This window comes from Hippocampus zosterae, chromosome 13 (assembly GCF_025434085.1).
Source record: "Hippocampus zosterae strain Florida chromosome 13, ASM2543408v3, whole genome shotgun sequence".
In the NCBI taxonomy this organism is placed as follows: Eukaryota; Metazoa; Chordata; class Actinopteri; order Syngnathiformes; family Syngnathidae; genus Hippocampus; species Hippocampus zosterae.
The window spans coordinates 2,788,205-2,805,687 of NC_067463.1; the positions used below are offsets into that span (position 1 = coordinate 2,788,205).

Genomic DNA, 17,483 nt, shown 5'->3' on the forward strand with positions numbered 1-17,483 from the left:
TCCACCTCCAGTAACTGAAACTGGTTGAAAATGAAAGATATTCACACCAAACACAATTAAGCATGCCCTAATTCGCCTTGCTTTGTGTACCTGGACACAGTCATGATTTAGTGTCATCGGGGTTCTTTTTGAGTGTTGAGCTAGAGACAAGGAAGCGCTCACCTATGGTAGGCACTACATCAGAGCTCGGAGGGGCCTGTCAGAAATCTGTCTAGCCCACCTTCCGCCTCCAAAGAAAATGTATTTATGTCCATATTTATTTAAATTTCAGGTTTTGTTTTTAAGTTTACAATTAAGTAGCCATTCCCTTGCAATACAATTTCCTGTTTACGTATTTGGGCTGCAGCTGTATCCCATGTCTGTTTGTGAGTGCAGAAAAGGGTTGGATGAGTCTTTCAGTTACTTGTGCATTAATTCGGAAAATAATCACAGACCCCGCACTGGTTCACTGCGACCGTTCGTAAACTTAATGTCGTTTTTCCATGAGCCCCAAAGAGCCCAACAGCACACCCCTCCATGATGCCCAGCACCACACCGCACGGCCTCCATTGTTTTTCTATTGCAACAGGCATGCGGTGGGATGGGGGCGAGAACAACTGCATTGTGCAAGCTTGCGCTGCGTTATTCTCGTAGCGTGTGTACCATTTTATAAGCAGTGAGTCTCACTCACTGTTCTTTGGAGCAATTCTAAATATGAATTGCTGTTGCATGATATGGAGGTGACACAAATTGCAGCCCATTAAATGCACAGAAGCTTTCAGATTGATGAAAAATCAATTTCCGGGTTTAAGACACCGGTCAGTTGCCTTCAAGGATTGCATGGCTTTTGCGTGAACTGGTAAAAATGGAGCAACCAGATAGTAACTAATCCACAAAGCATACGCAGATGGTTAAATGAGTCACTAACTGAGGTGCCAAGCAGAATGACTCTCGGTGCGCCAGTGGTAGTTGCACATATTTAAATGAGGTAATATTTGTTGGAAAATTGCATACCTCTATGCAAATGAGCCTTATTGATAAACAATGTCAAATTGTGCGAATGGGGCGCAAACAACATCCACAGAAAACTGGTGTGCAATTGTTATTACTCCGTGTAATCCTTGTTGAGTGAGCACTGAACAGTTTGATATAAACAAGACATGTCATCCAAAATTATCCCCCTGGCCCAGTGTCTACACTGCACACATTTTGTGTTGTTCCAACAGTATTAAACCATCTTTACAATTTCATATGTAACATGGATGAAAGTGAGAACTCAAACGTGCTTGTTTACCTGCCAGTTGAGTAGAAGCAGCTGTGGCAAAAGCCAAACTGTGTCAGCGTTTTTGCTTTCTGGATCTGGATTTGAGGCCTCTGCACACCACATCTTTACAAGGAATTAGATCAATCAGCAATATCAATCATGTAGCGGGAATTACAACATTGTTATCAATTTCCCTACTCCTGGGTGATCTTTTCCACCCCTTCCAAGATGTTCCACCTTCCTCAAACTCTGCCTTGAGTGATCGACTGCAGGTGTGCTTTGGTTTTCCTGGCTCTCTTTTACCCTGGGGTTTCCAGGAGAAGTCGTGCCTTGTCGTGTTGAAGGGAAATTATCTTCTTATCTGTGATTCAATGTCTTCTTGTTTGATAATGTTCCAAAGGTGTTCATTATTTATTATTTCTGGCTTGTGATTTCCCATAATATTTTGCAAACATCTGATTAAAAAGGGCTGAAGATAAAATGTTGTTGTTTTTGTGATATATATAAGGTAAGACTTTTATTTGTCTCACAATTGAGAAATTCCCTATATATATATATATATATATATATATATATATATATATACACAGTACAGTAAATATTCCCATCCCCGGAATTCTATGGAGAGGAATATCCTTCACCCAGAATAAAAACCTATGCATTAACACTTTGACGACGATATTACGTGTTACCGGAACTTGCGTAAGCGGAAATTCCACTACCCGTAACCCGGATGGAGGTGCCATGCCGCGGGAGCTTAAATACACGTAACGCCCACCCGATGCAACAGAAAATACACACTGCTGAAACAAGTTTTCACTTCGCGTTTTTCGATCATTAGATTTTAAACGACGACGAGTTTTTATTGCCGTGCGTTTTACTGTAATTGTGAATGATTTTAACTTTATTCACCTCCGTCCTGGAGAACGCGGCACTAGCTTAAAAGCAGCACCCACTCGACATGACCGAAGAAACGTGTTTGCTTCGCCGTTTTCATTCATCAGATTCGAAATGAAGATGTGTAAGCGACTTTTTATTGGCGTGCGTTTTACTGTAATTGCGAAAGATTTTAACTTTATTCACTTACGTCGTGTAGATCATCGCATCGAAACGTGGAAGAACTGTAACGACTGGAGCGGAGCGAATGAAATGCATCCGTTTGAGCGAGGCTGGACACAAAGTTAAAAAGATCCAGCAGACACTTGGAGTCGGAAAGACGCAAATCTACGAATCTTTAAAAAACAAGGCATCGAGTCAACTCCTGATGACAAGCCACCATCCAGCAAGGAAGCAATGCAAATGGCAACAAAAATCCTTTCGTATACACAAGAATTACCAGACATCGGTGATCAATGGGACAGTTACTTGCAACAAGCAAGAAAACTGTATGACACGCAGGCAAACATTGTCATAAACCAAAGAATGCATCCAACAAAACAATCCAAAATATTTTTTTTTTCCCCAAGACAGAAAAAAAATAAACATTAAAATACTGTACGTATTTTACTGTTGTGATTTTTTGGGGATACACCTGTATTGCAGTTTTTGTTACATCAACAGTTTTTGGACAGTATATTTTTGTATTTTATTGATTGTGTTTTTACACATGCATTTTGTCAACATACTTGCAGTTTCATAAAGGACATGTACCATGCTCATTTCCCAAATGAGGAATTTATGTTATCAGGACAAATTGGACAGCGCAAACACGAGTCCGTACGAGAGAATATTTACTGTATATGCTGAATGCTTGGAGTTGTATAAGGTGAACAGGACCCTAAGAGCCTTTGTTGCGAACTCGAGTGGAAAACCACACTTGAAGCCAATGGCAAGCCACTTACCCAAGTGTCTATCAAATGTGGCATATACTAAGGTGATGCACTCTCACCACTGTTGTTCTGCACAGGACTGAACCCGCTAAGCCAAGTAATCACCAAGACAGGCTATGGATACCGCCTCAGAAATTGAGCTACGATCACTCACCTCCTCTACATGGATGACATAAAGCTGTAAGCTAAGAGCGAAAGGGACATAGACTCCCTGATTCACACAACCAGGCTCTACAGGAGCGACATCGGAATGTCATTCGGGCTTGAGAAATGTAGGTGGATGGTGACTAATAGAGGAAAGGTAGATCGCACTGAAGGGGTATCACTCCCTGAAGGAACAATAGCAGACATTGAGGACAGCTACAAGTACCTTGGTGTACCACAAGCCAATGGCAACCTCGAACTGGCAACAAGGAAAGCGGCTACGGCCGAATACCTCCGGCAAGTTAGGCAAGTCCTAAGAAGCCAGCTCAATGGCAATAAACAGCTATGCCCTGCCAATGATCAGATACCTTGCAGAAATAATAAGGTGGCCAAAGGAAGAGATTCAGACCATGGACGTTAGGACCCGAAAGCTCCTAACCATGCATGGAGGGTTCCATCCCAAATCCAGCACCCTGAGACTGTACGCAAGCCGAAAGGAAGGAGGCCGGGGACTAGTGAGTGCCATAACCAGTTATACCACACCAGACAAGACCCAAGGTGTAGGTTGTGCAAAGAGGAACCTGAGACGATCCAACACATAACTGCAGGGTGTAAGATGCTGGCAGGGAAAGCCTACATGGAATGCCATAACCAGGTGGCTGGCATAGTCTACCGAAACATCTGTGCGGAGTAAGGACTGGAAACCCCAAGGTCAAAATGGGAAACACCTCCGAAGGTGGTGGAGAATGACACAGCGAAGATCCTGTGGGACTTCCAGATCCAGACTGACAAGATGGTAATGGCGAACCAACCAGATATCGTGATCATAGATAAAGGGCCGTTGTAGTGGATGTAGCGGTCCCAAGTGATGGAAACATCAGAAAGAAGGAACACGAGAAACTCGAGAAATACCAAAGGCTCAGAGAGGAGCTGGAGAGAGCCTGAAGGTAAAGGTGACAGTCGTGCCTGTGGTGGTCGGAGCACTCGGGGCAGTGACCCCCAAATTAGATGAGTGGTTGCAACAGATCGGGAACAACATTGGACATCTCAGTCGAGAAACGTGCAGTGCTGGGAACAGCAAGGATACTGCGCAGAACACTCAAGCTTCCTGACCTCTGGTAGAGGACCCGAGCTGAATGAGGGACGGACAACACCCGAGGGGTGAGACGAGAGTTTTTTATATACCGGTATATATACTGTGTATATATAGGCGGCCCGGTAGTTAGCACGTAGACGTCACAGTGCAGAGGTACCGGGATCAATTTCCAGCTCTGGCCTCCTTGTGTAGAGTTTACATGTTCTCCCCTGGCCTGCGTGGGTCTCCAGGTCCTCCGGTTTCTTCCCACATTCCAAAAGCATGCACGGCAGGCTGGTTGAACACTCTTAATTGTCCCTAGGTGTGAATGTGAGCGTAGATGGTTGGTTGTTCGTCTCTGTGTGCCCTGCGATTGGCTGGCAACCGGTTTAGGGTGTCCTATTGCCCGAAGACAGCTGGGATAGGCTCCAGCAACCCCCGTGACCCTAGTGAGGATATATATACATATAAATCATAGGTTTTGCCCAAATGCAATGGTGAAAATTACTGCTGTTTCAAACAGCAAGAAAACAAGTTAGTCATATAGTTGACCTATTTAATACTTGTATAAACTTAAACGTGAAAAATATGATGTGCAAGAGTCTGACTCATTTTTCAAAGTGAATCTGCAAGTTTTTGTGTGTAATGTAACATGACAGGTCGTTAAAATATGTACATATTTGTAATACGAGAGCTGAGGACGTTGCGGTAAACTGGCACGCGATAGAGTCTAAATATAACTCAACATCAGCATAGAAAAAGTTTACTCTGCCTATAACATTGAAAATTGCAATCCCTCATCACCAAAATGTATGTGGGAATCTCCACTCCTGCCCACATCAACCTCTGAAAATCCAACAACGAACACCATAATATTTGGGATTTTTTTTTCAGGGAGACAAAGCGTTTTTCACATGAAACATTTGCTTCTGCAGTGAAAAAAAACACACCATAAAATTGGTCTAATTGGTGTGATCGTTATGGTATTTTTGGAGATTGTGTGCACCTAGGTAGAGATGCCAACAGTTTTCAGTGGGGTTGGCGACTAAAGAGCCATTTGACCGGTTTCATGAAATAATCCACTGAACCACAAACCATTCGGACATCTAAAATAAAGGTTGATTTTCCTTCCCTTTTTTTCCTTTTTTATTCCTGCTGTAGACACCTGTAGAACCGGGCGGCCCATTCGAAACAATATATCAGGACATATCATATATTGGATGTAGCCATCATATTAGCTTTAAAATCTTGCCAAAATTTCATAACATTGAGTTCGAATGACATAATAAAATCAAATGCACTGGCTTTGTATTAATCCAATGAGTTCTGTTTTGAAAATACATCTCCAAAAAGCAAATGAATGAAGCATTTTCACAAATCGCGTCACTTTGCCACATTCAATACAGCTGCAGTCTTGACATCCTCAAGATCAGGTCTAATTATTTGACTAATATTAGTATCAAAAAAGAAACTTTTGTTTCATATACAGGTAGCTATAACCTATTGTTATGTTTACAATTACCTGTCTATAAAATAAATGTTTCAATACAAACGCTTCGTAACATAAAGAAGAGTTTTCAGTAAAAAAAATGTGGAAACCTAACTGGCATGTCGAGTAACTTCCACACCCTCAACAGATGGAATCCTTTTGGCATGAACATGGCAAAGAAATGGCGGCCCGGTAGTCCAGTGGTTAGCACGTCGGCTTCACAGTGCAGAGGTACGGGGTTCGATTCCAGCTCCGGCCTCCCTGTGTGGAGTTTGCATGTTCTCCCCAGGCCTGCGTGGGTTTTCTCCGGGTGCTCCGGTTTCCTCCCACATTCCAAAAACATGCGTGGCAGGCTGATTGAACACTCTAAATTGTCCCTAGGTGTGAGTGTGAGTGTGAATGGTTGTTCGTTTCTGTGTGCCCTGCGATTGGCTGGCAACCGATTCAGGGTGTCCCCCGCCTACTGCCCGAAGACAGCCGGGATAGGCTCCAGCACCCCCCGCGACCCTAGTGAGGATCAAGCGGCTCGGAAGATGAATGAATGAATGAATGGCAAAGAAATGAAAAATAAGATAAAGAAGATTAATGCCAGCCGTGACTCAAAAGCTCAAGTGAGTCATTTGGTAACTGGAGGGTCCACTGTTTGATTCCCGCTCTGTCTGAGTCATGTGTTGCCATGTCCTTGGTCAGGACACCTCGCCCACCTCACCTCCAGTGTGACTAACACCGGCGTATGGCTGGTTGTGAATGTTTGGTGGTGGTCTTGGGCGCCATAGACGCACACAGGCCATACTTCCATCAATCTCCCCCAGGGCAGCTGTGGTGACTGAATGTAGTTTACCATCACCCAAGATCGAATATATAAGGCGTCTTCCAGTGTCTAGAAAAGCACCATATAAATCTGATGCATTATTATTATTTCCCCTCTGAAGGCTCCTGCGTGCGGTTGCTGATACAGTTTTGTTATGAAAGTCTGTTGAACAAGAATTATATAAACACGGAATGACACCAAGCCTGTTTTCAGGTGTCATTTGTCAACCTCTACAAAGATATAGAATGCAGGTGAAAGTTTGCTGAGGGAAATGACCTAAATGAAACCGAGGTGAAAGTCAGCAGATGATAGTTCGGTTGCATTTCTGCACCAGAAGGGGAGGCTGCTGAAATGGACACTGCCTACCAGATAATGGAAAGAGACACTTTGCCAAGATTAAAGGTCAAGTGTGAAGTAAATTTGGCCAACCATCTTTTGAGTAATACTTTTTTAAGCATACTTTCATCAGTTTTTTTTATTTTTTTAAACACAATACAACCAGGTTCATAGTTCAAACCATAGCAATGCGCTCAACAACGGAAATACTTTTGTTCGGCAATCTAGGGCGAGTGATGTCATTTACAGAACGCAGAGTCGCCAGTGAACCATTGTAATGCCTTGTTGATTGTCCCGTTAACTGCTCTTAGCCATTTTTATCGTGTTATTCGGAAAGATGCCTGTGTTGTGCGGTGATACAATGTTCACATTCAGGCAAAGTGTTGTTTGAATGGCCAAAAGAAAAGAATAGCGCACGTAAATGGATCAGAAAAGTACAACGGTGCTGTTTAATTCTCACAAAATGAATGAATTTCACAAGGTGTTTATGAGCAGTCTTTGTTAGAGCACTTTTCTCAACTGGATTTGCACAAAAAAAAGGTAGGTGTGATAATCAATGGATAACTCTGTTTATGAAAACATTTGATTCAAATCCTGTACGAAAACATTCAAATTATATGAGTGCATGGATAGAATCCTCGGTAATGGTTTGCAACTAACAATGCTGCCGCTCTCCTGTGCGGAGCAGCCTAGTGCCCAACAGAACTGGTTTAGCAATGACAATGTGTAGGACACCAACTCACTAGAACGTGGAAATACATGAACCAAGTAGGTAATCCCATCATGTGCAATTTACAGCAGGACACAGCATCATGTTACAAACAATAATGCTAGGCAAATAACCGCAGCATATATAGCTGACCGTTCTTCCAATCCCAATGGGTTTCGTCTCCATTCCATGTCCGTTTTACACATCCTGAGCATCTGGCTCGTACGTGTATAGTACAAAATACATCTTGCCCACAATCTCCTCTTCCTCCAACTCTTAAAACACCTGGATCCCCTCAGATAATTTGGAAATGTAGCATTCCGAATCGATTTCTATTGTAACTGTGGTGTTTAAATCGTAAAGCTGTGGCTGGTTTGTGACTGGAGGCTTGATTTACGTCAGCTCAGCCATATGTAGCACTATTGGCAACAGCTCACCTGACTTGTTGAATTTGCCTCGTGTCAAACCAGTTTCTAATTATTTTTAATTATTTTTACACAGTACTCAGAAGCACCTCAAGGTTTTCTCCAGAGCAGTAAAAAGTTGTGTCATCAACAAATAGAACTTTTTTTTAAAAACTTTGAAGACATTGCAAATGTCATTCATATACTAGTGTAGACTATAAATAGACTAAGCAGATCCTTGGGGTACTCCATGAATTATCTTCAAGTTCATCCATCCATCCACTTTCTGATACACTTATCCTCACAAGGGTTGCCCTGGGTACTTGAACCTATCCCAACCGTCTTCGGGCAGTAGGCGGTGTACACCTTGAACTGGTTCTCAGCCAATCGCAGGACACACATAGACAAACAAACATTCACGCTCACACACACACCTAAGGACAATTTTGAGTGTTCCATTAACCTGCCACGCATGTTCTTGGAATGTGGGAGGAAACAGGAGTACCTGGAGAAAACCCACGCAGGCACGTGGAGAACATGCAAATGCCACACAAGGAGGCCAGAGCCGGAATTGAACCCTACACCTCTGCACTGTGAGGCAGACGTGCTAACCAGTGGAGCACTGGGCCGCCCTTATCTTCAACTCGTTTGATTTTAATTTGTTAAACCATACATACAAGTCACTCATGGGATAGTGCTACACTCGCCTGAATTGTGTGTGAGCAGCATAGGATCGGTTCCCACTCAGTGACGGTGTGAATGAGGGTTGAAACAAGTGGTGGTGTCAGCTGAGGAGGCAACTAGCCTTGGACGTGTGTTGTTGGACTGTGATTGGCTGGTAACCAGCTCAGGGTGGACCTGCTGCCCGAAGACAGGTGGGATAGGCTCCAGAGCGCCTGTGACCCTTAAGCGGATTATAAAATGAATGTGTGTGTGCGTGTGTGTATGTGTGTGTGTGTGTGTGTGTGTGTGTGTGTATGTGTGGGCGTGTGTGTGCTTATACTGTGTATGTGCATAGTTGGTGTGAATTACAGTATTCTGCAAATTGTTGTGGGAAACACAAAGTTTAAACATGGCTATAGTCTTTTGTGCAACCAAAAGAATAGGTGAAACTCATTTGAACAGTTTCTGTTTTACTGGGAAATTAACTGGATGATCAAATTGTAGACAAAACCAGGAACTTCTTTCAACAAGGAAAAAAAAAACTTTCCCCATTCTTGTTTCTTTTTTCAAACAAACAAACCACACCTTAGAGTGTACAGATCATATCAGTGGGACAGATGGGAGATTTGTTCTTGCAGCCATCAAGACTTCATTCTTTACATTTCATCAATAAGTGCAGAAAATGAGGAAACACTGTACCTGAAAAACCTGAAGGGAGTCGGCCAATTCTTCGAACCTGCAGTGAGGTTCCTCCTGAATGATGAAAAGCTTACCCCACAACAACAATTGCAGCGATTAGACAATAATAATAACAACAATAAAAGTCTTGTCATTCAACTCAGGCCCCAAAAAATAAAGGAAAAGTCAGTGCAATGAATTATTGAAAAAGTACTCAAAAATGAAAGGAATTAAGGCAGGCGCTACCGATCCATGTGCATCAAATCCAGCAGACACTTAAACAGCTTCTTCCCTCTAGCCATTTACTCCCTAAACAGTCACTGACGTATACTCCACCGCACCAGACACTTCAAAGCGCTCATGGACATCTGCACAATTGCACACTTCTTGTCCTACAAATACTGCTACTGGTCACTTTAAAATGGTTCAATGATTTACTACACCAACTGCACAACTGTTATAGTATTGTATTCTACCACTGATCAATTTAGCTCTGCTTGATACTTTGCACATTGTCTCACAGTTGTTACTGGGTGGTACCACCGCACTACGGTTCACTTAAATTACGAAATGTCCTTCCATACTTATTTGTCATGTCCTTGTTTATGATGATACTAATGCAGCGTGTTATACCAAAGACAAATTCCTTGTGTGTTCTACACGTGTTTTTGAATTTCTTTGGATTGTTGCATTTTCTTGCAGGTTTTGAGACCATTTGGCAAATGCAATTTTGTCATACACGTTCTATTTATGTAATTTCCTGAATAGGGTTAGAGGTACTTAGGTTTGTGTGTGATCAGTAAAAATGAACTCAGCTTTCCAAAAAATTGGATTTGCCACAGTTAAGTGAGGATTAAAAAGGGGTGCAAGTACTTTTTCCACATTGGGCCAGGAAGCCTTTAGTAGTTTTTATTCCTTGAATAAATTAAATCACCATTTAAAAAGTGTGTTTTATGTTTATTTTGGTTATTCTTTTCGGATGTTCAATTTGCTTGAATTTTAAAAGCATACGATGTATACTGTATATTACCACTTTCTATTTTTTATTGCTCCTGATAAAGACTTAAGTGACTGGCTAAAAACTGTTGGCCTTGTCACTATTTGATATTTTTCTAAGCGCCTGAGGGTGACATAAGCTCACAAAACAATTAAACTAGGAGTGCCACTGTCTCACTGCTATTGAGTGTTATGTGGAACAGGGTTAGGCAAACAGGTTTTCATCTGAACAAGTCAGGACCAAGTTAGTTAAACAAGTATCAGCATTTGCAGCAGGGCTAGTGATGTTTCCACTTAAGCAATCCAAGAATGCCATTTAAAATAGTTCTGAAAATCAACTATTCAAAGACGATATGCTATGCAAAACAAGCATTGTGTACATCTAGGAAAATGAGAACATATGCTGCGAGTTCATGCACATTTTCTTTCCGAGAAGTGTTTATGTAACTGCAAATTTGTGAACTGTATAGTGAAGTGTCTCAAACCTGCGTGAATTCAGAATGACGGGCACGTGGTACTCATACATAAATTAACTTAAAGCTAGTATCGGATTGGTTGCCACACTGATCCGCAATACAATCACAGACCGTCACCTTTAACATCAGTTTTATCAGAGTAAGTGTGTTTTCTGGCAAGTTTCCAAGATAGAAAGTGTTTCATACAGTTCAAGGCTACCTGGCAGGTGCAGTGACACTCTTTCAAATTTTACATTTCTAATCGAGTAGTGGTGTTTACCTGCCAGTGGGAGTTAGCATAATTTGCATTAGCCACTGCAGGTGGCTGTGTGAATATTATATTTTGTGATGAGAGTGAAGTGCAGTTAACAGGAAGAGGCCAACAAAGAGAACTTAACCTGCTGGTCACAGAGGAAGGGTGAGAGTAAATAAATAATTCCACCAGTTTATCTAGCTGAGGAACAATCATGGGCGTCATCCATCTGATAATTGACCTCCTGAAATCCACAGGCAGTTGGACACGGCAGCACAGCCCAAACAAGTATTGTGGCTGTTGTCATCAACTGTAAACTGGTTTCGCCCAAGATATGGACGAATGAATTTGTAAAATATTTCAGAGAAAACGTTTTGGAAGACCAACTCAACAAACAAAAACTAAACTATGTCTTTTACAGTGTGCAGTACAAAAATGTGTTGCTTGATTGTTAAGTTTATATTTGGTTTGGTTTGTTTATTGAACATAAAACATATACTGTAATAATTTGACAGGAAAATAAGGTAGATAAAATAGTAAAAAGAAAAATCAGTTTTCATTCAACAGTTATTATGTTCAAGGGATTAGGAAGAAGTAAAAAACGTATCTAGTCCTACCCCTTAAGGTGATTATATCTAATAAATCATTTTTATATCAATCAGAAAAGAAAAAAGTAAGAAAATAATTAAAATAATTCGAATTGCTTAATAGATCAAAATATACGGAACCCACAAATCCACTATTTATCAAATTAAATACGATGAAATTTTATGACCGGGTTGACTTTAAAACGCCCAATTATTCTACAAAGCACACAATAATCTGCTCTGCCAAAACATTCTGAAGTTTTTCGAAATTCGAGAAAGCAGCTATGATTTAAGTGGTACGAACTTATTCAAAAAACTCAAAACAAGAACAATATATAGGCTTCTGTATTTTTTTAAAAATCTGCAGTCATTTATTCATTGATTGTTAGGTTAGATTTATATCATGTGAGGATAGGTGTTTCATAGATTCTGCTGCTTAAAGTAATGGGACAAAATAAGAAATAAAAATGATATCGTAGTTCCAAATTCAATCTCATTATGAGGGATTTTAAACATTTCTTTTTCAAGATATTGTACAGTTATTCTGAAAAATCAACTGATGCAATAAATACTTTCACCATAAATCATTCGCAATCACCTTTACAGACAGCGCAAAGTATGAACGAGCCTCTCCCATGTGAACCACACAGCCATGACTTAACTAGGCCAAGCGTGTAGTGATCTTTTGCTGTTAATTTTCATAACATTTATTCTTCATGAATAAATGTATTCTTTAAATTAGTAATTTTCGAACTGTAAATAATCTACCATTGCAGTTAATTTACTTAATATTGACAAAAACAGATTCTTAAATGATCTTATTTTTAAAATGCTGCTACACTTAGAAACTGAACGTTTTTCTATTCTATTCCTTTCTTACCTGCATTGCATTGCACGCTAACATGCCCCTCCTCCCCACACACACATTTGATGTTAAAGGAAAACAAGGAATTCCTAATGATCAATTTAAATGGAATGGATTTCATTTGTAATTTGAGTCGCATCACGAGGCAACTCCTCTAAGGGTAACATTTCGTTTTACGGCGGTGCCCCAGATGGGGAGTGAGACAAGTTTAATGATGCACGCCTAAACTCGTCTCAGTGTTACGTGCCTGGGCAGCTGCTCCACGCGTGACACGCCCGGTAGACGATGAAGTCACACCACACGTTTGGCGTGGAAGCAAAGACGAAACTGTCCTGGTGTCAACCCACCTGATGGACCACACCCTCGTAGCGCACTATAAAATCCATCCTCCAACCTGGATGCAGACCGTTCCACTTTGCCTTTCTTTGGGTTTGAGAAATTTCAGGCAAGAACGCAGCCCGAGCCAAAGTAGGTCATTATGGCATCCTCATACCGCACGGGAATATCGTCAATGTCCCTGTCCTCTTTGCCCGTGACCGGCCCACGGCGGGCTGCCAGCCTGTACTCCGGTTCTGGCAGAAATGTGAAGGTATCCTACGGCACTGGGTTAAGTTCAGGCATGGACATGGGCTGGTCACTCAGCGGCGGCGTCATGGATGGCAGCAACTTCGCCTTCACCGGAAGCGAGAAAGGGACCATGCAGAACCTCAACGATCGCCTGGCCACTTACTTGGACAAGGTGCGATCCCTGGAGAGCGCCAACGCCAAGTTCGAGCGTCAAATCCGCGAGTGGTACGACAGGCAGACTCCCATTTTGAGAGATTACACCAAGTACGAGGCAATCATCGCTGACCTGCGCAAAAAGGTGGGTGTCTCTGTAAGGCAAACCCGCGTTGTACGGTATATGAAATCACGGAAGAGAAAAGAAGATCAGATAACACTATTAGGCTTTACAGTTAGTGACGATGCTTTTTTTGGGCGATTACTTTTTAGATTAGTGATGCTGCTCAGATCAATGCCAGGTTGATGCTGCAGATTGACAATGCAAGGCTGGCAGGAGAGGACTTCAGGATCAAGTGAGTAGATTGTTAATAATCATCATCATCATGATAATAGTAATAATAAAAATTAAAACAAACACTTATTTACGCCTGCAATCAAATCACATTCATATTGGATTTCCTTCACCAAATGGCAGCATCAAATGCCTACACAGAGTTGTGGGGTGACACTGTCAGATCTTAAATTAACAATGTAAAGTATGTTTGAAGTTTAAAGACAGTACAGTAGTACTACACAGAGCATTGAGAGGAGCTAAACTTTGCTATCCTTGTAAGTCAAAATTGGTGATACAGTTCTTGTTAATAAGACCCCCCTCATCTAATTAGATATTTAAGATGTGTTATATGAAGTGGTTGGAGACTGTATTTAATTAGGGATGCTCTTTTGTGACACAGACGTTAAGAGTGGAAAAACTGGTGAAACTGGTTTTGGTGGCACATCGTCTTTTTTGTTGGTAGTGCTAATCCCAATTAAGATGGTGCCCAGACATGAGCTTCTCTGTGTTTGATTACTAACAGGTTTGAGAATGAGCTGGCTGTACGCATGTCAGTGGAGGCAGACATTGCTGGATTGCGCAAAGTCGTGGATGACCTGACCGTGGCTCGCACTGACCTGGAGATGCAAGTGGAGGGCCTGAAGGAAGAACTGGTCTACCTGAAGAAGAACCATGCTGAGGTAACCCATCTACTCATAGAAACTCCAAAAGTCCTTGTATTTGAGGATGGACACATTTAACACTGTTGATAATACACACAGTATCGTTGAGTAGTTTACTTTAGAATTTGTTTTCCAGGCAGTTTGAAGTGATCCTTATAATTATGGTCATACAGTTGCATAGAGATTACATGGGGAAGCTATTAACACAAGACAACTATTTGCACCAATGCCTTCCGGAGGGAGACACTTTTCCTAAACTAACAAGTCCCGAGGACTGTCTTGTACATCCACAAGCTGTACACAAGAAGACTTGGATATGGTTTGCTGTCATGCGCGTTTATTGTCAGTCACAAGGCAGTGATCTATTTGTTTAACATGCAATGGCATTCCATAGTCATCTTGCAACATTGGAAACACCTCAAGTTAAAATGTGCGTGTTTGTTCATGAACTCAAAATGCAAATGTAATGCAAAAAGTGTCGTCATTAAACATACGGATATTTATAAGTAAAACCTCAGGGTCCTGATATTTAATAACTGAAATGTAAAAATGAATATGATGCGATACAAACAAAAAAGTGTTCTTTCCTATTGGAAAGTCTTGTTTACATTGAAACCAGACTTGTTACTGCACTTGTGGAACCAGTACTTTGTTTTCCTTTTTTTTTTTTTTACACTAATTTCTTCCCACAGGAAATGGCGGCATTGCGAAACCAAGTGAATTCCTGCGCTGTGAATGTCGAAGTGGATGCCAGACCCCAGGAGGACATGTCCAGAACCATTGACGAGATCAGAAGACAGTACGAGGCTATCACAGAGAAGAACCGCCGTGACATGGACAACTGGTACAAGTCCAAGGTCAGGAGAGCGAGACAAGACATTCAACCCTACAATGCAATGCACGTTAATGTATGGAGGAAATGGTTTCCGACAACTGGATTAAGTTTGCATTCTGTCATGCAGTTTGACGAGTTGAACAAGCAAGTCACCAACAGCACACAGATCCTTCAGACCTCTCGCACTGAAATTAGTGAGCTCCAGAGGACATTGCAAGCCCTGCAGATTGAACTCCAATCCCAGTGTAGCCTGGTAATGGCACATCAATCACACGTTTCGCCTTGCTATAAAATCAGGGCATGATCAAAAATTACACTGAAAAATATTCTCTTTCTCTTGACAGAGATCTGCTGTGGAGAGTCAGTTGGCGGAAACAGAGGCTCGTTACGCCCTGCAGCTGAGCCAGCTCCAGGCTGTTGTCAACGGCCTAGAAAATGAGCTCAGCCAGATGAGGTTGGACATCGAGAGGCAGGCGTCGGAATACCAGGTGTTGCTTGACATCAAGTGCAGGCTGGAGATGGAGATCGCTGAGTACAGAAGACTGCTGGATGGAGAAGATGTCAAGTAAGAGAAATTAACTCCAGTATTCTTGTGCTAGCTCTCACAAACAAAAAGGAACATCAATATTATATAAGCCTCATAAACTAAATTGAAACATTTGCTATTCTCTCTTTTACGTACTTTCAGGACCATACAAATAGTCAAAGAAGTCAAATGTAAGTGGATGGCATCACCAAGCCTTTTTTTTCATGCAAATTTGAGTGACATCAAATATGGCTATAATACTAATTCTTGTTCGTAATCTCTCTTTAGCTCAACCAATCATAACCCAAAGAAGAAGAGTTGTCATTGAGGACATAGTTGATGGAAGAGTGGTGGCCCGCAAAGAAGATGTGGACAATGTCCGCAAGAATTAGAAACACCGGATCCCGACCAACAGATCTGTCAAGTAATAGATTTAAAAAAAATTAATCTCATACTTATTATTGGATATCTTTGTTTGTGACACAACATTAGCGTGTCATGTCAATAATTCACCAAAAAGGAACTGGAACGAGGAGATGATTGCAATTCCCGTCAGTTTTGTAATATAAGACACTACACCATCAAATGCCAATAAATGATTTGTATGACCATAAAATTGTATAATTTCCTTATTGTTCAAGCGATTTTGGATTGAATGTTAAATGTGGCATAGAATCTGATCAGAACAAGAAGACTGCAATGTTGCTCACGGCAAGAAGAAACTTGATGTTGCTTTTAGCCATCAGTTCATGTTCATCATTGCAGATACTTCAACAGCTCCAACGCTCAACAAAAATTGGGCTGGTTCAAAGATGCTGCCTGTGGTTGTATAAAACAACTAGTTTCAATATTTGCTTCCAATACGTTCATTGTGATATTTTGGTACAATGTTCAGTCTGCAGCCAAAATAACTTAAGACTATGAGACCAGCCAATGTTATGCTGCCGAATTGCAAATCCTTAGGCTTAAAAATTGCATTGAGCCTACCCATTAGGTAGATCCGAGGAGTGTTGAGAAGAAAAAAAACAAACAACCATTTGTGCGTCTTTGTTAGTTACATGTTAGTAATATATTTTTTTGTGTTAATATACACTGCACCCTAATCATCTTATCAGTCTCATTTTCACTTTAAAAAAATAAATAAATAAAGCAGGTAAATCTTAAATTTACGGTGGCGCGTGATTACCTCACCGGAAGTTGTTAGCACTCAGCAGTTTGCAATTGCAGCTTGTGATCAGAGCGTTGCGCTCTATCTTTTATCGTCATGATTCTCATTCAGAGTTTGCGTCTTGTACAATTCACCGAGGGCACGAGCAAAGAATAGGAATCTAGGAGGGCCCAGGGAAGCACTTTAAAACGGTACGTGTGAGCTACGATAGTTAACAGGCTGAAAAAGTGCGTGGCATGCCTCTGTTTCAGGCTGTTTCTCATCGTGTGTGTGTGTGTGTGTGTGTGTGTGTGTGTGTGTGTGTGTGTGTGTGTGTGTGTGTGTGTGCGCGCGCGCCGGTAAGGGTAGATCCCGGGAGGTTAGTAGATCGAAAAGTAGATCTTCGATCCAAAAAGTTTGGGCACCCCTGATTTAGAGTGTTCCATAAACCTGCCATGCATGTTTCTGGAATGTGGAAGGAAACCGGAGTACCCGAAAAAAAAAACCCCGCAGGACCCGGGGAGAACATGAAAACTCCACACAGGAAGGCCGCAGCCGGGATCGAACCCACGACCTCTGCACTGTGAGGTTGATGCGCCAACCACTGGCCCACCAGGCCACCCTAAACAAAATAAAGACTCTTAAATCTAAAATGTCCTCTTTGGCTGCCTATTCAGATCACATCATAAATCTTTCATTAATCAAATACTTGTGGACCT

The 17,483-nt window shown here is 41.6% G+C and overlaps 1 protein-coding gene across 1 annotated transcript; it reads left to right on the forward strand.

Moving 5' to 3' along the window:
- Nucleotides 1-12,922: 12,922 nt before the first annotated feature.
- Nucleotides 12,923-16,233, forward strand: LOC127613004 (keratin, type I cytoskeletal 42-like). The gene is made up of 8 exons (XM_052083887.1): nucleotides 12,923-13,402; nucleotides 13,531-13,613; nucleotides 14,118-14,274; nucleotides 14,949-15,113; nucleotides 15,219-15,344; nucleotides 15,436-15,656; nucleotides 15,780-15,808; nucleotides 15,906-16,233. Exons 1-8 carry the CDS (start codon nucleotides 13,016-13,018, stop codon nucleotides 16,007-16,009), a joined length of 1,272 nt encoding a protein of 423 aa, XP_051939847.1. The 5' UTR covers nucleotides 12,923-13,015; the 3' UTR covers nucleotides 16,010-16,233.
- The last annotated feature ends 1,250 nt before the right edge of the window (nucleotides 16,234-17,483 follow it).

Coding starts and splice junctions, on each gene's coding strand:
- LOC127613004 (XM_052083887.1), top strand. CDS start 13,016: ATGGCATCCTCATACCGCACGGGAATATCGTCAATGTCCCTGTCCTCT. Junction 13,403..13,530: donor TCGCTGACCTGCGCAAAAAG/GTGGGTGTCTCT, acceptor ATTACTTTTTAG/ATTAGTGATGCTGCTCAGAT. Junction 15,809..15,905: donor AATAGTCAAAGAAGTCAAAT/GTAAGTGGATGG, acceptor ATCTCTCTTTAG/CTCAACCAATCATAACCCAA.